This window comes from Perca fluviatilis, chromosome 22 (assembly GCF_010015445.1).
Source record: "Perca fluviatilis chromosome 22, GENO_Pfluv_1.0, whole genome shotgun sequence".
Lineage (NCBI taxonomy): Eukaryota > Metazoa > Chordata > Actinopteri > Perciformes > Percidae > Perca > Perca fluviatilis.
In genome coordinates, this window is record NC_053133.1 from 13379927 (window position 1) to 13400884 (window position 20958).

The following is a 20958-nucleotide window of genomic DNA, read 5'->3' on the forward strand; positions in this document are numbered from 1 at the left end:
CTGTGCTGCTGATTGTTGTATATGGCAATAAGTGAACTAAAACTGCACAATCTTAACTTAATTTCCTTTGTACGGTATGGTATTTGTACATGTGGGACTCTATCATTTATATGTTACTCTGTTTTAGCATGTTTGTTCAGATGGCTGTTTAGTCCTGGTTGGTGTATTTGCTTGACCTTCCATGTCTTTAAAGCTGGACTGTAGTAGTTCAGCACAATTCAACTCACAGCTGTCTTAATGTTAGACATCTATAGCTCATAATAGGATTTCTGGGTTCAGTGGTAAACTACAGTCGCTCTTCTTTTGCGTTATTGGTGGGAGTTTAGAATTTGACCACTTCACATGGTCTAACGTAGTTCTTATTTAGTTTTATTGCAGTCAGGGTGGCAGCTTTCCTCCTTGGTAAATACAAGCTCTAAATTCTCATGTCGGCTACATAGAAAAGGTCACTTTCATTTCTAACCCTTCAAGTGCAATTGTTTCATGAGAACATAATGGAAAAACTCCAGCCAACCAGCTCAATCCTCTTTGCTCTATAGTAATTTGGTGCATAAAATGTAAAGAAGCAGCAATACAACAATGTACTAATAATCCATTACAAGTAAAATGTAAAAAGAAAATGGTAAATGTACTTTTAAGTACCAAAAGTAAAAAACGGTAAAGCAGAAAAAAAGAAGCCCCCTATGAGTGTTATAAGCATTTTACTGTTGTGGCTGGTTATGGTGGAACAAATTTTGACAATTTTATATTTTGTTGGGTAGTTTAACCTACACAATGTCAAGTTATATGGAATGATCTCATGTTTGGTTGAATCTTAATTTTATTTAAGTACCTTCAGCTGTGAAATGTAGTGGAGTAAAAAGTACAATATTTCCATTAAATTACATTTATTTAGCTTAAGCTATTAGCTTATCCTCTAAAATGTAATAAAATAGAAGTATAAAATAAGACAATTTAATTTAGGTATACCTGCATGTTTAAAAAAAAAAAAAGGATTAAATGTACTTTACTTTAAGCAACTGCCTAACTACATGCTAGTTTAGACTTTCACAGAAATTGAAAATGTTTCACTAGTGGGGCTCTGAATAGTGTATTTGCACTTTTACATATATTTCTTTCTTGCAGAAGTTCTGCAACAGTTGCACCCTCTGTTTTCCCATCCTACAAAAGTCACTGGGTGCTCTAGGACTGTTAGCATTTGACTGTGGATATTTACCTTCACGAATAAGGACTTTCTTGTGATTCATGCTTGTTTTCTGTTCACACAGTCTCACATTCTCCCATAATGAGCGCACAGATCCCCAAAACCTAAAGCTGACTATTAGCCAACAGATGAAGTGTAAAGATGGAGAGATTGTCCCAGGCAGCAGCAGGGGTGAGTCTCAAATCCTCTCAGTATGATAGATTGTTTTACCACAGGCACGATCTATAAACAAGGAAACTTTGATCCAGTCTATTGCAACACACACACACACACACACACCCACCCCCACACCCACCCCCCACACCCCTGATTTCCATCAACAGTCCAGCAGCCATCAGCCTCCTGCTGCTTCCACTGCTGTGGCCACTATCTCTTTATCAGCTGCCTACGCATGCCTGCACTCCCTCACCATCTTTCCTCCTCTCCTCCCTGATCATTCCTGACAAAAAGATGGGAGGAGGGGACACCACTTTAACAGGGACATGTCCCCCCCCCTCCCCAAACACACACACACACACACCCATTCTGGATTCCAGAGAGTGTGTGTGTGTTCCCAGTGTGACTGTCAATCATGTATTTACATGTATCAGTGGCAGTCAGTCATACTAGAAACTGGGTTGTTTTAGCAGTTTCAAGTCCCTGACCAACTGCTTACATGTTGAAGAAATATCTTTGAATGAGCCAAATCAATGTTGATCGATAACTTGACTAAACAACCCTCTAACAAGGAGACAAAAACTGGCATTACAAAACTGATATGGTATGGAGACGGAGCATGCCTAAAAAAATAAATCCCAACTGCTACATTATGAAGTTCACAATATGATTTGATAATAATAATAATAATCTTTGCAACCATTTCACATCATTTCTACATACTCTCTAAACCGATTCCCCCTCTCCTATACTCTTAAAATGATGAAGTGAAATTACTGTTTTCGTTGAAAAGGATAGTAGAGAACAAAAAGAGGACAATCTAATTGGTAGAAATGGAGTTTATTTGTCGGTCCTGTTAAAATAACAGAAGAACAGTAACCACGTAGTGGCTTTGTGTTGTTAGATAAGTGGTTGTTCCAGTTGAAACTGATAAGCAGCTGCTTCACTTGGTTGGATTTTTTTCTTGCACAGTTAGACTGGAACTCATTTAAAAACATTTCAGTTGGCAAAAATACACACTGTTTTACCTTCAAATGTGAACACTGGGATATGTATTATCAAAATGGGACTGTAACGGTGTTCCAGTGTCGAGGTATAAAATGACGTCACCACGGCTGTTTCCAGCGCGAAGGCTCTGCAAGCTGATGCAGTGCAGGGTCGTGCACTTCTGAATTTTTGTAAGTACGCGTGCTCTGCGCTTTCAATTCAACACGGTCGGCTGGGAAGAGCAGGTTTGTCTTTACAATATCTATCTATCTATATCTATAATATGTATGATTCTTCATGTACAGACAACAGGGAGTCAAACAGCCTTAAATATGTGTTCAGAGAGAGACACCACACTGGGAAAACCCTGCGCCATCTACGGCGGCCCGCGTAGGACGTTGCGCTAGAGTACACCCAACGCTTTATGTGTCCGTCACACAAATCGAAATGATGCTTGAGCTATTAGTATTCACTTACTTGGCAGTCTTATTGTCTTTTGAATATATGTTAGCACACAGATTCTGCAAAACAGTAATATAGAAGTAATTTTAGTTGTAGTGGTTGACTACGATGATAGATAACAAGTGTTGCTAGTCTACATCTTGAAATGTTTTTCCCCTTCTAACTGTAGCATGTTCCTTCCTCATTCATTCCTCACGGTATAATGCTGTTCCCACGGTTTTCCTCGATCATTTTAAAGAATTTTTCCACCTCTCACTCTGCTTGAGTTCCTGTTATTTCCCTACCTCTTTCATTCTTCTCCCCTTCTGGCTCATCTGTTAACTCTCCCTCCCTCTCTCTTATTTTCTTTTCACACTCCCTCTTGTGCCATCCGGTATTCAAAGACGCTGCCTCTCTCAGGGAAAGACTCATTCAAGCGCCTGCGCTTCGTCTGGGGTCTTCTGTTGGCGTCCTCCTCTCTTCCGTATCCCCCTCCTCCAGGGGTGTAGAGGCAGAACATGTCCTGTAGGGGGAGACACACAGCCAAAGAGTGGATTCAGCTCACTAATCACTTTATACTAACAGTTACCTCATTACAATTCTAAAGGATTAACCAATGTGTATTCGGATTAGTTTGAGAGTGCTCGACCATATTTGAAACATACATAAGACACATTTTCAGGCTAGTTTACAAACACGTTTTCTTATGTGCCTCATTTCAACAAGACAAAAGACACTATTTAACAAACTGCAGAAGTTATTTAATAAATAAGTTCATAGTAATTTAGCACATTACAGTTTCATACCTGAAGTCATCTGAATATGCTGTCAAGTATATTTGATAACAGAAGCATAGTGATGCAAATAACACTTATGTTGGAATGGAAACTATATTTTTTCATGCAACATGGCAACATTCACTTTAGTATTACTAAGGTTAATTCCTTTTTTTTTTTTTTAAATGATTATATTTTGGGCATTTCGGCCTTTAATTGATAGGACAGTTGTAGATAGGAAAGGGGGGAGAGAGAGGGGGGAGACATGCAGCAAAGGGCCGCAAGTCGGATTTGATCCCTGGGCTGCTGCAGTAAGGACTGAGCCTTGGTACATGGGGTGCACACTCTATCAGGTGAGCTTCCAGGGCTCCCTCTATGGTTAGTTCTTGATAGTATTTCTTTTACACATCTTACCCCGGGCTGAAGGCTGACACTGGTTTTGGCTCCCAGGTTGAGGACTCGGCCGTCCGCTCTGTGAAGCAGGTTCAGCCCTGCTGCACCGTCCTCACCACCTAACCAGCAGAGAGAGGTTACACAGGACAGAGCGTAAACAGTAGAAGAAAGAAAGATGTCCCCAGTCACTAAGCAAAACGCTTTTTTGCTTTTGGTTTTTAAGAAAATGGTTTGCAATACTATTTTTGAGGGTTACAAATGTGGTTGTTTCTTTACTTATATCTTCTTTTTTTCCCCTTTACCTTTGAGGTGGGTAGATTTAATCAATTTATCCATAAGAACATAGAATAGGCATATATAAGCTTTTGCTTCAGCCTAATCCTTTCAGTCAATGTTGACGGTTTGAGTTTACACTGTGATAAGTATATCATTATTGTTTTTATGATGACTGAATAAAACTACTACTACCATCATTTCAAAACCAAATAATAGAAAAACATGAAAATGGCTGATGAGGACTTTTGCCGGCAGGTTCAAAGGGTCAGAGTTTACCCTGCAGGCCGTAGGGCCGGGTGGATCGCCTCTCGGTCAGAACAGACAGAACCACCATGTTCCTGAACAGAAGTTTCCGCATCACACCGTCTCCACCGCTGTATTTTCCTGCACCTCCTGAGCCGGGCCGCAGAGAGAACTGCTCTAAAATGACTGGATACCTGAACACCGGATGGACAGCAGCAACATACAGATCAATAATATTAGAAACATTATTATTACTGGACACCAAAACTTAAATTCATGTCTGACCTCTTCTCCAGAATCTCGGGGTCAGTGATGCGGGTGTTGGTCATGTGACTGTGAACCCCACTCCGCCCATTCCAGCCTGGCCCTGCCCCTGCTCCCCCAGCAACTGTCTCATAGTAACCTATACTCTCACTGCCAAATGAAATGTTGTTCATGCAGCCCTGATGGAAAGAGGAATGACAATAAATAAGCAAGTAACACAAAGAAATCCAATACATGGATCAATTTACCAATTAAGATGTTTAGTGGTTTATCATAGTTCATTTGGCTGAACTACCTGAGAAGGATTTTTTATTTTAAATGTACAAAACCAGTTTTTCTTACCTGCGAAGCGGCGCACACCTCAAATGCCCTAAAGATGACATCAACCACTCTCTGGGACGTGAGGACATTTCCTCCAACCACAGCTGCATTCTGGGAAGGCTGAAGGATTGAGCCAGGGGGTATGATAACTTTGATTGGTGCAAGACAGCCCTGGATATAAAAAAGAAAAAAGAAAGAAAAAGGAAACCCCTGAATAATACAAACTATATGGAATTGAATATCATTTTTGTAAGCATTTTAATTCCTTTTCAAGTGCAGGAAAAATTAAGAAACCTTAAAACGTAAACCTTAAAACCCACCCAGGGCTCCTAGAATAAACCACTGTACCTGATTAAGGGGAATGTCCTGTCCGACCATGCAGCGCAGGCAGTAGATGAGGGCAGAGAGGGTGATGGCGCGTGGAGCATTGCAGTTCCCCCAAACCTCTGTTCCCGTCCCTGTGAAGTCAAACACCGCACTGCCCTGTGGTGATGGCGGTTTTTATATCAATTGATCAGTTCATTGTGCAAGACAAAAGCTTTGGATTATCATGAGAGGATTCTCCATGCTCACCTCTTCTTCATTTATCTGAACCTGCAGTCTGATTGCAGTCCCATCATCCATGAAATCTTCTGACTCCACCGCCAAGGAGCCAGTCTGTTGCCGTCGACGACGTGCAAAGTCTCTCAGCATGTCCCTCACGGCCAGCTCTGCATTACTCTGAAACATTAACATTATTAAGGCTGTAGAAGCACAACATGAGCAGTACTTACTATTACTACTTTGTACAATAACAGTATTTTGTTTTTCTTCTGTCCCTTGTAGCCACAGTTACCTGAATGTATCCCATGTAGGCCTGGACCACAGCTAACCCATAGCTGTCAATCAACTCCCCCACAAGCTGGCTGCCTCTCTGATTGGCTGCCACCTGAGCCCGCAGGTCTGACAGGTTGTCATGGAGATTACGAGTCCCAGAGGAGTCTGGGTACTGGGCCGGAGCCATCAGAGCTTCAGTTACAGCTGATATGGAGATAGAAAGAAAAGGCAAGAGAGGAATCCAGTGGGGGAAAAGAGACAAAGAGAAAAGCATTATGGGAAGTAAGATTGGATAAAGTAATGTGAATGTTTAGTAAGATACAGTAACTGAAACAAACGGTGCATGTTGGATTCATGTGGATTTCTCAGATCTCCTTACAGGACCATACTGCCTGGTGGTTTTGCGTGTTTTAGCTCATTAACTATATACTCAAGATAATTGCTGACTTTTTCCCAAAGCATGCAGTACGTTTTAAATCTTGACCTTCCAGCCACTGATTTGTATTCACTTCAGTATACGAAATAAGTATGCTTAAAGAGAAACTTTGCGCAAGTTGAGCAATTCATACCCCCGCCTTTATTTTTCTTGTTAAAGTTACATTATTGCTGTGTAACACAGTTGCGAGCAGTGGCTATTTTAAAAGCTGACCTTTATGGTGCGTTCAAAGACATTCTGAGATATGAGATTTCAGTCTGCTGCCAAACAGTAACTTCTTAATGTGAGAACATTCATGCACGCTTTTTGTTTGTCTTCCAAACTTGCCCCTTCTGACCTGTGCATTACCACATAATTAACATAAAATACAGGTCACTGGGCATTTATAAAAGGTGTATCACCTATCTCAAGTCAGTTGGTAAGCTTTGGAAAATGAGAGGTAGTAATGTTAAGTATCAGCTACTTGTAGTTTTTTGGCTACAGTATGCAAAGCGACTGTGTGTATAGTGAACACTATGGCAATATGGCTCTTTATCTAGACTTGTCAACAACACACAGCTCTGTATTATCTCTGTTACCTCCTTTCATCAGTCTCTCACATTCATTCTTGGGTCACCCTCCTCCTCCCTTACCCTCTTCCTGGAAGACGCCACCAGTGACGAGTTTAAAGGAAGTGAAGACGGCCCCCTCCTGCTGAAGGGAGGTGGAGTGGGGGGGCATGGAGCCTGGAGTGATGCCCCCAATGTCAGCATGGTGCCCCCTGCTGGCTACAAAGAACACTGGACTGCTTACCCCTTTCCTAAACACCTAGGGGGGTGGAAAGGTGGACCGAAAAGGGATGAAAGTAAAAGGTATGTAGTGAAAAAAAAAAAAGGACAGCAAGAATGCCAACACAAAGCTTGACTGACTGACCGGTGTGATGACTGTAAGGTCTGGGAGGTGGCTGCCCCCGGCACATGGGTGGTTACTCAGAATCACATCGCCTTCTTTCAGCTTGTTCCCCAACGATCTAATCTGCACAGAGAAGAAGAAGAAGAACATCCTTTGTGTCACAGTGGGGTGTTTCAATAGTATGTCCAAACTCAGAAACAGGTGGGAGGTACACTTCCTGCACCTGGTACTGGACAGTCTCTTGCATGGCCCCCAGGTGGACAGGGATGTGGGGCGCATTGGACACTAAACCACCGTCCGGTCCAAACACAGCGCAGGAGAAATCGAGACGTTCCTTGATGTTGGTGGAGATGGAGGTTCTTTGGAGAACTCGACCCATCTGTTCTGTAGAGGAAGAGAGGTAGAACACAACTGAGCAAGCTAATAGGAAATTAATAAAACCCTCTTTCACTTCACACCTTCATTTTTTGCCTGCCTTCTCCTAGTTTCTCCCCAACAACCTTTCACTCCTTCCTCATTCTCGCCTCTCCATCCTCTCTCCTCTGTTGTGTACCTGCTATGCTCATGAAACGGTGGGAGAAGATGGAGAGCTGCACAGTGTTGAGTTCAGTGCCCAGGGCGCAGTGAGGGTCAGAGCCTACAGTCATACTAACATCGCCCCCTTCTGTCAGACGGGCCTCACAGCACGGCTCCACCAGGATGGTACTGATGGAGGAGAAAAAGAAATACATTTACACAAGCACAGATGTTTAGACAGGGTAAATACAGGCATTTTGAAGCATTTTAAAAAGGCCCCAAAAAAAGGCCTAATTTACTTAAAAACTTAACCCAGATCCCGAGACTTATATTTACCTACATGTTGATTTAATACGTATCTAATACATTGAAATAGCAGCTGTAGCCTTCTGAATTTGGGACACCTTATTTTTTTTACATCCTACTTGATCCAAATAATAAAAAGGTCCTGATCGTATTAGCTTAAATTATTGATATGATAGGAAGTATAACTGGGAGAATGAGACTCCTGAAATTGACGTGAAGCGTTTTTTTTTTCTCCTCTTCCTATTTTATTTTATTTATTTATAAAAAATTGTAAAAGAGGAAAAGAAATTACATTTTGAAACAATCGAACAAATCTAGAGTACAAGTTATACTTAAAACACAGCAAGTAATTGTTCATACTTGCATTTGTTAAAACACTTTGTGATTGTAATGAGCGCTATGTCAACTGGAAATATACCGTGTTGTGATTGTACTGAAGTGAAAGATCAAAATAAAGACAAAATAAAAAAAAAAGAAATTGACGTGAAGCGATCAATGATAGGGAAGATGTCTCACTCTGTTGGAGTTGTTGGGACACAAAAACTGAGAACTGTCGAGTTTAGTAAAGAAAGAATTGGATTTTGATGGGCTTTCTTTTATATTCTTTTAGATACTGATCCATTAAAATATGCCCTGATTGGCCCGATACAGATACTTAGGATTGGCTCTGCACATCTTTAATAATTATGTTTTCATTGATGCTTTTTGAAGGCACAGTAATGGGTAAATGCCTGCCTGTTTTTGTCAATGATGATGGCTGGTCCCTGGATGCTGTGACCACATGGCAGCTCCTCCCATAGATACACACCGGTGTCCAGGTAACCTTCCTCAAAGTAACACTTGGTCATCTACAGAGAGGGACAGAGATTGCCACAAGGTAACCGTTTTCAGACCAAAAAGTCTCATTAAGTTAAGAACAAATAAATTCATAAATGTTTTCAGTGTTCTCTATAAAGCATAATTGATATGTTTGTGAAAGGAAGGGAAAGGAAATGCAATGTTGATGAAAAAGATGCAGGCTTCAACAAGATGGTTTTATCCTTCCCTGGTCTAAGTTATAATATAATGGTGTTTACATGTATATGACATGTGCAGCTGTATGTATGTATAAGAGAGTCTGTGTACCGTGACTGGTTTGGCCTCTCCGTGCCCCATCTTTGTGTTATACACTGATTTAATACCAGATTTCCCACAACCCCTCACTCTGATGTCATCAACCATGATGGCTCTGTCTGGGATAGTGAATCCAAACTCCTTCAGATAACTAAAGAGAAGATATGTAGAGCGATCAAGATTAGAGGAACATTAAAAACCATGAGTAGTGTAAAGAAATGCCAGCTCCAAAGTTTACTGAGCTTATCTCGGAAAAAATGACACATTAACTTGGTGTGTTTGCTAAAAACCATGTAAACAGAGGGCACAAAGAAGCAAAATGTAAGTAATGATTTATCCACAATAACTCTGTACATGATTAAACTAACAAATCATTGAGGAAATGAGTGAACATAGAGCTAACCGCTTGGTAAAGGCACTGCGGAAGTCTCCAGCTAGACAGGTCTGGATGTTGCTGGGGTAACCGGCAGCAGTAACCATGAGAGCGCAGTCGGTGCCCTTGTAACGCAGGTGAAGGAAAACCTCAGTGGTTATCTGACCGCTGAAGAGGACAAGAAACACAAGGCGGCATCATTGCATCATTACTTAGTGAGTGTAGCAGTGAAAAGGCATGGGCACCTGAGGCCTGTAGTACGAAGCAAGATTTGGCGTTAACGAGGTAACTTCAGGTTCAACCCAGGGTTTTGTGTATCACAACGGTGGATCACTTGTTACGGGGTTCAATCGCCATGGTAACTTATGCTGAACACCTAACCTGCTCGGGAGCAGGTTATGTTGAAGATTAGAGATCAACCGGTGTAAAAGCACCGCCTACTGACCAATCAATACTCCATTATAACGTCGTCACCTTTCTTAGAAGATCAGGTGGAGCTCAGTGCCCCGAGAGATAGAGGTGCGATCAGAAAAGTGAAAACATTTAGAGACCGACAACCCCGTTAACATTCCCTGATGGGTATTTTTATGAAAGATATAGATTTTCAGCGGAGGGAATTACGTATCTTTGTCAGCTTCTTGAGCCGTGTGCGACACATCAGTTTCAATTATGTTTTTATATTTTTTATTTTCTCTCACGATCGCTTACCACTGCCAGGGTTGCAACTGAAATAATAGGCTAAAGCAAAGACAGTTTATGGAAATCACAGGTGTAATTATGGTCAGATCTTGTACCTGACTGATGGGGAAGTGATATTGATAAGCGTTGTGATTTACACATTTACAGCGTCTGCTTTTTTTTTTTTGCCAGTTTACCTTCCTGTTTTAGGAAGCAGCAACTGTATTGCGTTTTGCCTATAAAACCTTGTCTGTGTTCTTCATATTTCTGTACGATTATCGTTTGCTTTTCTTATGTAAAATATGTGGCTCTGGTAGACTTGTCCAGGTTTGTGATTGGTCATATAGAGCAAACACCGCCTCTTTTATGTGAACGTGTGCGTCGCTGGATTGGGAAACGCTGTTGATCTTAGTAGAGGCCTCTGGATAGGCATACGGTTAACCCCAAACCATGCAGTGTTTTGTGGGTGCTGACCTAGTGAATCCACGTGCACAGAGCGTATCGTGGCAGCGTTTCATGAGCTGGTCCACCCTCCGATCAAGCTCGCTGAAAGAGTGCTGCTCGTATTGCAGCGAGCACGGCTCCTGCACCTCCTCCACCACGTCAGCTAGAGCCAGACCATAGGCTGACAGCACGCCGCTGTATCTGCAAACACACAAAACACACATTACTGCCAAAATACTGTACATGAATACACACACACACACCATAGAAAAACAACCTATCTTACTTGTGTATGAAGACAGTCTTCATCCCCAGGGCTCGGGCGATAGCACAGGCATGTTGGCCACCTGCACCCCCAAAACATGCCAACACATGCTGAGATGTATCATGGCCCTTAGCCTATGGAGGTAGGGGAGGAGAGCAAACAAAGGAGGAGAGCAAACAATAAATACAACAAAAAAAACATGATTTTAAATTGTTGACCCATTTCACAACCAAACATTCAGCGTACTATTTCACCTGGAGCTAATATTTCAAAACCCCAAATACTGTACCTGTGTCAGTGCTCTGATTGGCCGGCACATGGCCTCATTTGCAACGCGAATGAATCCCATAGCGACCTCCTCCACACTCATCTCTGACGTGCTGTTGTGTGAGCGGTTGGCCCCATTTGTGCTAACCTGTGAATGAAAACACATTTTAGCCTCATCATTAACACTCCCTTATAGAATTATTAAAGAAGATTTGACACTCTACTCAAAATCCCAGTAAATATTCGTACCTGTGATTGGTTAGAAGACAAGAAGAGGTTGATCTCCCGGGTCAGATGATGGAAATGCTTCATGGTTTCTTCCAGTGACAGCGGTTCATTCTCCCCTGGCCCAAAGATCTTTGGGAAGAAGGAAGGGAGGAGTCGACCCAGGGCTAAGTTAGCATCGGTGACAGTCAGAGGGCCGCCTAGGAGAATCCCACAGGGAAGCAATATTAGGTTTTTGTGTACGATGCTTCACTGGGTGTTTCAGTCTTGTATTTTTGTTTAGGATGCTTCACTAGGTGTTTCAGTCTTGTATTTTTAACATTATTTTATGTAATTCTGTGAAAAATGTTGGGAGCTAAATGCTTCCCAACTGTCCTATAGGGAACATCAGCAAGGAAGTCAGCAAGAGTCATGTTTCTTTTTGTTAGCACACATCCCAGTTCCAACTGAGAACTATGAGGCAAGCTTCAGTTATATACAGTGCCTTGCGAAAGTATTCGGCCCCCTTGAACGTTTCGACCTTTTGCCACATTTCAGGCCTCAAACATAAAGATATAAAACTGTAATTTTTTGTGAAGAATCAACAACAAGTGGGTCCCAATTATGAAGTGGAACGAAATTCATTGGCTATTTCAAACTTTTTTAACAAATAAAAAACTGAAAAAGTGGGCGTGCAAAATTATTCAGCCCCTTTACTTTCAGTGCAGCAAACTCTCCAGAAGTTCAGTGAGGATCTCTGAATGATCCAATGTTGACCTAAATGACTAATGATGATAAATAGAATCCAGCTGTGTGTAATCAAGTCTCCGTTATAAATGCATCTGTTCTGTGATAGTCTCAGAGGTCCGTTTAAAGCGCAGAGAGCATCATGAAGAACAAGGAACACACCAGGCAGGTCCGAGATACTGTTGTGGAGAAGTTTAAAGCCGGATTTGGATACAAAAAGATTTCCCAAGCTTTAAACATCCCAAGGAGCACTGTGCAAGCGATAATATTGAAATGGAAGGAGTATCAGACCACTACAAATCTAACGCGCACCCGGCCGTCCCTCTAAACTTTCAGCTCATACAATGAGAAGACTGATCAGAGATGCAGCCAAGAGGCCCATGATCACTCTGGATGAACTGCAGAGATCTACAGCTGAGGTGGGAGACTCTGTCCATAGGACAACAATCAGTCGTATACTGCACAAATCTGGCCTTTATGGAAGAGTGGCAAGAAGAAAGCCATTTCTTAAAGATATCCATAAAAAGTGTCGTTTAAAGTTTGCCAAAAGCCACCTGGGAGACACACCAAACATGTGGAAGAAGGTGCTGTGGTCAGATGAAACCAAAATCGAACTTTTGGCAACAATGCAAAACGTTATGTTTGGCGTAAAAGCAACACAGCTCATCACCCTGAACACACCATCCCCACTGTCAAACATGGTGGTGGCAGCATCATGGTTTGGGCCTGCTTTTCTTCAGCAGGGACAGGGAAGATGGTTAAAATTGATGGGAAGATGGATGGAGCCAAATACAGGACCATTCTGGAAGAAAACCTGATGGAGTCTGCAAAAGACCTGAGACTGGGACGGAGATTTGTCTTCCAACAAGACAATGATCCAAAACATAAAGCAAAATCTACAATGGAATGGTTCACAAATAAACATATCCAGGTGTTAGAATGGCCAAGTCAAAGTCCAGACCTGAATCCAATCGAGAATCTGTGGAAAGAACTGAAAACTGCTGTTCACAAACGCTCTCCATCCAACCTCACTGAGCTCTAGCTGTTTTGCAAGGAGGAATGGGCAAAAATGTCAGTCTCTTGATGTGCAAAACTGATAGAGACATACCCCAAGCGACTTACAGCTGTAATCGCAGCAAAAGGTGGCGCTACAAAGTATTAACTTAAGGGGGCTGAATAATTTTGCACGCCCAATATTTCAGTTTTTTATTTGTTTAAAAGGTTTGAAATATCCAATAAATTTCGTTCCACTTCATGATTGTGTCCCACTTGTTGTTGATTCTTCACAAAAAATTACAGTTTTATATCTTTATGTTTGAGGCCTGAAATGTGGCAAAAGGTCGAAAAGTTGAAGGGGGCCGAATACTTTCGCAAGGCACTGTAATCTGAAACTTAGATTTTTGCCAATTTCCAACCTTCATGCTGCTAAACCAGATTATAAATCACGAGAAGGGGGAAGAAAACAGGACATGGGAAGGCAGAAGCTTTGTTTTGTTTTTTCTGACAGCTGGATTTAAAGAGTAGGTGAAACCATTAAAAGGTGGGGAAAGTGACCCAGAAATGTATAGTTTACCATCTACCATGTCATGGGAAGAAGAAGGAAGAAATCCCAATAATGCATTGAGAGAAATTGGAAAGAGTAAAAGCAGAAATAAATGGGAGTTATGGCCTATTACCTTTTCTGTAACAGGCTGGTCCTGGATGGGCCCCTGCAGACTCTGGTCCAACCACAAACATCCCAGACCTGAGAGGGAAGAAGGAGTAAAGGAAGGAGAGAAACCAGAAAGGAGAGAGGTCGCATAACAGGGGGGAAAAGGAGAAAATAATAGTTGAAATACAATCTTGATTCAATTCACAGAATTGAATAAAGAGTTGTGTCATGACAGATTTCTAGCCAATCATGAGGTCTTACTTAAGACACCAAATTAGCACTCTAATTCACTCACGTCTAACATTGTCAGCCTCAGGATGGACAACTGAATTAACAATTAAATAAAAAAATATTAATAAAAATGTAATTCCATGCATACTTCGTTGTTGGTGCCTACATTACCCACAATGCAACTCAACTGCAGCTTGTTGTTAGTATGTTAGTAGCAGCTAATGTGGCCTCAAATCTGCAGCTGAAATGAGGAGCTACAGAGGTCCGACTAACAGACCTGAAGAAGAGTCGTGATCCTCCGCCTGCAGCCACAGTGTTGATGTCCAGCTGAGGTGCCTGCAGGGTGACTCCAGCTGTGGTAGCCTCAAACACGTGTTCATACTGGCCAGCATACCGACTTACATCAGTGGATGTTCCTGGAGAGAAAGACAAGACAGAGGCAGTCGGGAAGACAAGAAGCATGAAAAGCTTTGAAAGTGAGCATTTCTCCTGTGTCAAACACAAAGATTTTTCTTTAATCTGTAATTAATCTTTGCACTTAAATGCCATTTGTAATATGTGTATGTGAAGTGCAACGTCACATGTAATAATAAAAATTGGATACAATTTAAATGCACGGTAAATTGTGGAACGAAATACTACAAAATAGCAAAGTTCCTCACAGAGTCTGTGCACTCAGTTACCGTCCAAGGTACTAACAGTATCCCTCAGCATCCCCCTACTCACCACCCATGTCAAAGCCAATCACAGGTTTTTTCTCCATTTGGCTGTATGAAGTGATGGCGTATCCCACCACACCCCCCGCTGGGCCAGATAGAACGGCCCGTGAACCGCAGAACTGCTCCATGGGAGTCAGACCGCCGTCTGACTGCATGAACAGGACATCCACATCCTAAAAAAATAATAAGAGATGGAGGAGATCGTTCCAATGTTGAGATGAAACAGGCTCTTGAATTGATCCCCAGCTGGAAGGATCATCTGGAAAATCCTGCCTGTGATCTGTAGGGTGGAGGCCATGAGTGACCCACTCACAGCTCTTCAGAAGAATAAGTTTGTATATTTTTTGTTGTTGTTTATTGTTATTGGGCCCCCTCCGAAAAGCTTTTAGTAGTTTATTTGGGGTTCCCCATTTCACGCACCTTGTATATAATCATTGTACTTTATGAATTTGTGTTAAATGATACATTGATGACGTGTGAAATAAACGTAAACGTAAGCACACATGAAAGAAAATGCGGTATTTTGTAATAACACAACAATAAAGAAGAACACACATATTGATGTGAGAAACACACCTTCAGGCCACCCTTGAACCCAGAGGTAAAGCCTTTTAAATACTGATGAATTTTGGGTGTGAGGTAGGCATCGGCGCAGACGGTGTAGCCCCGAGGCACTGCCCGCACCATGGGCATAACCTCGCTGGACAGAGACACCTGGGTGAAGCCCAGACGACGTGCCAGGGCACCCACTGCTTTCTCATGATCGGACCACCTGAAAGAGAGGGGGAGAGGGAGAGGAATGGGGTGGAGCTGGAATGCAAGTCAAACATAAAGCTCTTATGCAATTTCACCGCTGCTCTACAGCCTATTCTGTTGGTCTTATCACTTAAAAGCTTTCGTCAACTGCTGGTTTCCAGAAAGTGCCTTTTAAACTCAATCCATCTGCTTGGATCACTTTCACTAGAGTGAATTAGAGGTAACAACATTATAAGTGTGAATGGATTTCGAGGAATACATAGGAACTCAAAGTTAAGTGGAAAACTTTCACCCAGTTAACCACATGGTAGAAACCAGACACCTCTGATATGTACAGTGCACATGCCACTACTCCCACCGGGACAGAGCGACTCAGAGCAAGAGTTGTGTAATTGAGTGTACAGTGACAAAGAGAAAAGAAACAACGAATGAGTTCTATAAGTAAGGAGTTAGAAGTTAAAAGATAAAATAAAATATTGGCTTGGAGAGAGCCCAAGATATCGGATTAGGTAAGTACCCCTCTATGCCTAATAGTACAAAAACAAGATGTACTACTGACGTGTACGAGTGCAGCAGAAGGACAGCAAGACTGGTGATCCCACGAGACAGAACTCCCCGAAGGTCTTTTTCCACCCGCTCCAGATCCAGCTCCCTCCACACCTCCAGAGAATCCCCTGTACTGCCTGGGGGACACCAGCGCACACAAACATATTCTCAGGATTATCTCAAATTATGTAAAGTATTCAGGCAATGCTGTCGTACATGTGCCAGTTGACTGATCTCACATTTACAACCAAAAAAAATACTGGATAATGCTCCTGTCGTAGTCCTGTCACCACTGATATATATTATATGAAAACGTTAAGAACATAAGCAGAATGAAAGCTGAGGAGAACTAGAAGGAGATTTGGAGGTAGAGGTAGTACGAGAAGAAGTACACAGTAGTGTTTCAGACCTGTGACGATACGTTTGGGATCTTTTCTAGCCAGCTGGCAGCCATCTTGCCTGAGAACGACTCGCTCATCCACCTCTATTACCTCTTCATACAGCACTTCAGGAACCGCCACCTCCTACACACACACACACACACACACACACACACACACACACACACACACACACACACACACACACACACACACACACACACACACACACACACACACACACACACACACACACACACACACACACACACACACACACACACACACACACACACACACACACACACACACACACACTTATTAGATCAGATGTGTGACATGCAGCATCAGCTTCAAACAATATGTGACCATTTAAAGCATTAATGGTACAACTGGTATGGGGACAAACTCCAAGACATGCTCCCTGTTTCTGGGACACAAAGTAATGTCTAAACCTCAAGCCGTACTCAGGTGACTTATGACAGTATAGTGAAAAAGGTTGGTGCTGACTGGGGTAGTCGTGGTTAAGTGGTTCGCACTACTCACAGTCAAGTATTTCATCTGTGGCTCTTTCACAAGCGTTTGTGTATATTGCGTGTGTATATATACACCACATATATATGGGTTAGGAAAAGGCATTACAAACCAGATCAAACAGCTTAGGCCTGGCCTGTGTGCCGATGTGCAACAAGTCTTTAAAGCCCAGCGTGACCAGGAGAGCAGTCCTTTCTCCCTCTCTCTCCAGCAGCGCGTTGGTCGCCACCGTTGTGCCCATTCTGATCCAGCCAATCAGAGAGGTGTCTACAGGCTGGTCGCGAGGAAAGGCCCGCCCTGTTTCCTGTCAACAAATTCACATAAATATGTATATATTATATACTGTTCATACAGATTATGTAGAGGTGTAACTGTGATTATACATGACATGGTATGAAATACTAGGACTCCTTAAGTCTTTCTCTGGTTCATGCTTTGTTCGACTGCTGTCTGATCTGGTTTTGCAGACATGTTTTGATCTGCTCTCATGCTGTCCGCTCATTAATTATAGAATAGTGTAACAACAATAACACTGACAATTATTTAGCTAAAAGTGGTGATTCCTGCTTCACATTGTTTTTGTTTTAATCTTTATTTAATGAGTGAACAGTACAAATATTTTCCGTTTCCGCTCTAACGAACTACAAAAGCTACACGGATCATTGCAACATGCATTCATTTACCACCACATGTGTACAGACAAGGGCAGATGCCATTGCTGTGCCAACAAATACATCTATTTGAATGTTGAATCCTGCTATTTTTAGAATAACAGCCTGCTTTATACTCACAAAGTTACACACATGTCCATGTGCCATCTGTCCATTACAAACACAACATCTTTGTTTTGACAGTTAAACAGCTTCATTGGTATAAATGGCATCAGCAGGGGCGGCCTCTAGCTCACCCAGTAAGAGCGTTCACCCCATGTTGGCTGAGTCCTGCAGTGGCGCGGGTTCTAATCCAACCTGTTGCCCTTTGCTGCGTGTCATCCCCCATCTCTCTCCCCCTTTCATGCTTATCCACTGTCTCTATGTAATAAAAGGGAAAAGCCCCAAAACATAATCTTGGAAAAAAAAAGAAAAATAAATGGCATCAGCAGAGATGTGGACTCCATCTAATGACTGGGTCAGACTCATGTGATAGTATCGTGTTAAAACTGTGAGAATTCAAATTTAATAAGAAGCACTTAAGGAATAAGCACTTAAGTTTAGATTTGGGACAGTTGGAAATCTCAAGCTCAACCACACTTTGATGGGTGAGTGATTCCACAAAACTCTTTGTATACTCTTTGTATAAATTGAATATGAACTATAAAGTGCTTGCTAATATTTCAAAAAAGTATATATTAGTACATCCTTCCCATGATCATGTCACCTTTTCCAGGACTCTGCGTATCCCCTCTGTGGGAGCGTCTTTGTAGTTCTGGGGGTCCCGGGACAGCAGTTTCAGGACTCTCTCTCGACCATCAGGCAGCCGGGCAAACACATCGGTGAAGGTGCCACCCCGGTCGATGGCAAAGTCGAATTTCCCCTTAGTCTCAGCCATAGTGTAGAGAGAGAAGAGCTGCTGCTGAGTCTGTGACTAACTGGACACAAGGTAGGAGAGAGGGAGAGATTATCCACTCTGTAACACTGTACTGATAAGAGAACCAGCTGAGACACCTGTTCATTCACAAAATCAATACAATGACACAACTACAGTACTACTTTTCTTTTTAGCCACCATAAGCTCCTATGCCACTCCTCCTCTTTTTCTCTCTCCTAGGCTTCACAGCTCCAGGTTTTGGGACATATGTTGCTGCCTACAACACTCCCTCTCACATTCCTCACTCATGTCATGATACATTTCATAAACACCTGATGCATCTGCACTTCCCACCTCATGCTTATCTTTCCCTAAACAGTCACACTTGTTTAGATTAAATAAAACCACATTTATTGCCACGTTAACGTGGCTTGTCTCCTCTCAGTCTCATTCTTTGAGCTGGTCTGTGACAATTTATAAATCTTTTCTGCATTATGTTTTACAGAACATGTCAGAATTGTGTTGTGTTTTTTTTTTTTTTTTACAAATGCAGGTATTGAAGAATAGCCTACCAATAAACCAGATGGCCATAAAATAAGATATAAGGCCACTATTAATTAGCAAAGAAGAATTCTCCGTTGCGAGTTTATCGATTAGACCGTTATTTGGGCTGTTCCAGAGTACGAGTAGGCACAGTGATGAGTTCGAGTTCTAAACTAAATACTTGAAGGGTCAGCAGCAGCTATGCATGCTGTAGCTACAACCCATTCACTGTCTGTGTGCAAGGGGATCATGCAAATGCTGAATTCGAAGCAACGAAGCTAAAGATTCGGTAGCCGACATCTTTACTCACCTGTCCGCCGCCGCTGCTGCACAGGAAGAGTGTTAATCTTTGATAATCCGTTAACTACAAGATTCTCCTCCCCTCACCTCTCTGCTGCTCTCGTTAGAGCAGGAAACAGAACACGCATTGATGAAGTCCGGGCTATTTCTATGGGCTGCTGGCCTGGGGTTTAAACCCCGCCCTCCTGCGAGGAGCCTGTGTATATGCCGAGAACCGCACAGCTTTAACCTCTGCTCACTAGAGGGGCTTTCCCACATTATATAAAGGTCCCTAACCCTAACGGATCTGAATCACAAAGATTTCAGTAAGGAGAGGCTGCAGTTGTTCCTTTTAATCAATGAACCCTTTCAGCAGAGTTTATTACCCGAAACATTTCAGAGATATGTAACTCAAAATAATAAAAAGCCTTTTATGAGTCAATCCAATGTCTCGTTATATCTTTATGTAGAATATTACTGTTTAGTAAAAATCTGTAAAACGCTGAGCGTATGATACAATGCATGCCAATTCCCTTCTAATTCGCAAGTTCATTTATTATTTATTCATTGTCAGTCTGTACCAGTAAATCGGTGTCAGTGTCGCTGTATAGTCTGTGTGTGGACATCATAGACAGTCTATAGACTGTCTATGTCTATGGTCTGGGTAATGTATGGGTCATGGGGGTGGACCATGGATGTATTAAGGGGTGGACCCATACACGCGTGGACAGCATGCTAGCATGGGAACCAATCGGAACCAATACATTACCCAGACAGACAGTCTATGTCCACACATAGACTATACAGCGACACTGACACCTGTTGACGATCTACTGGTAGTACAGACTGACAATGAATAAAGTTGTCCTCTCATTTCACAATAAATGAGCAGTCTTTCAATGAACACATTGAGCCACAGGGAAACATTTAGAGAACTAAACATTTACACTTTTCAATAGTGAGCATACTTATAGTTTCAGTAGTTAACTACACAAAAAAATGGCGACAAAAAAGTAATTTAACTGCTTGAATCTCTGTAAATATGAATGTAGATGATCACCAGCAAGCTAATGCAAACATGCAGTTCTCTACTCCCCAACACTGTGTACAGAATATCTATAATCTACGTTTGTCAAAGGTATGTTCACTATATGGGAAAATATATGTAATACGGACAAAAAAAACATATTGCTTTTGTTGTGAACTTGATGATGTTCTATTTATAATAGAACAGACAAAAAAAGGCATCTAAAATATGCCAATATAGATTTTAATTTAATGTCTTTTTAATTGCCTTCTGACTAGAAATATATATATATATATATATATATATAAACAGTTTTACAGGTTTTTACTCAACAAGCAATATTCTACATGAAATGTATTTGCACAAATACATACAGTACTAAACATAATGAAGTTTTTTTCAAAATATTGTTATAATGCAACCCCCAGCGATACATGAGAAGTTAAACTGTGTTGTTGGGTTGGTGTTTTTTTTTAACGTTTATCCATTTCTAAGATCAATAACGTAATCTAAATCAGTTTGGATTTTCTTCAAAAGTCTTTTAACACAAAGAGAGGACAGAAGAGATGATGCGAAAGTTGTTGATTTCACTGCTGAATGATGAAAAAAGCAAACGTGTGTCTTAAAAACTGTTAAGAGTCTATAATT

General features: G+C 41.7%; 1 protein-coding gene across 2 annotated transcripts; it reads right to left on the minus strand.

Annotated features, from left to right (window-relative positions):
• Nucleotides 1-2184: 2184 nt before the first annotated feature.
• oplah (5-oxoprolinase, ATP-hydrolysing) lies at nucleotides 2185-19459 on the minus strand. 2 transcript variants are annotated; one of them, XM_039790228.1, is made up of 28 exons: nucleotides 19315-19459; nucleotides 18312-18522; nucleotides 17047-17238; nucleotides 16430-16544; nucleotides 16034-16157; nucleotides 15295-15490; nucleotides 14726-14891; nucleotides 14277-14415; nucleotides 13794-13861; nucleotides 11416-11591; nucleotides 11189-11314; nucleotides 10921-11033; nucleotides 10665-10835; nucleotides 9543-9680; nucleotides 9152-9290; nucleotides 8762-8874; nucleotides 7758-7909; nucleotides 7428-7588; nucleotides 7226-7327; nucleotides 6946-7120; nucleotides 5897-6081; nucleotides 5635-5781; nucleotides 5410-5544; nucleotides 5083-5232; nucleotides 4762-4919; nucleotides 4510-4670; nucleotides 3979-4076; nucleotides 2185-3311 (listed from the first exon to the last, which is right to left on the minus strand). In XM_039790228.1, the coding sequence occupies exons 2-28, from the start codon at nucleotides 18480-18482 to the stop codon at nucleotides 3159-3161; spliced, it is 3924 nt and encodes a 1307-aa protein (XP_039646162.1). In that variant the 5' UTR covers nucleotides 18483-18522; nucleotides 19315-19459; the 3' UTR covers nucleotides 2185-3158. The 2 variants fall into 2 exon arrangements, with proteins under 2 accessions (XP_039646162.1, XP_039646163.1); XM_039790229.1 differs by lacking the exons at nucleotides 2185-3311; nucleotides 3979-4076; nucleotides 4510-4670 and having other exon boundaries at nucleotides 4782-4919; nucleotides 5410-5519.
• Between the last annotated feature and the right edge of the window lie 1499 nt (nucleotides 19460-20958).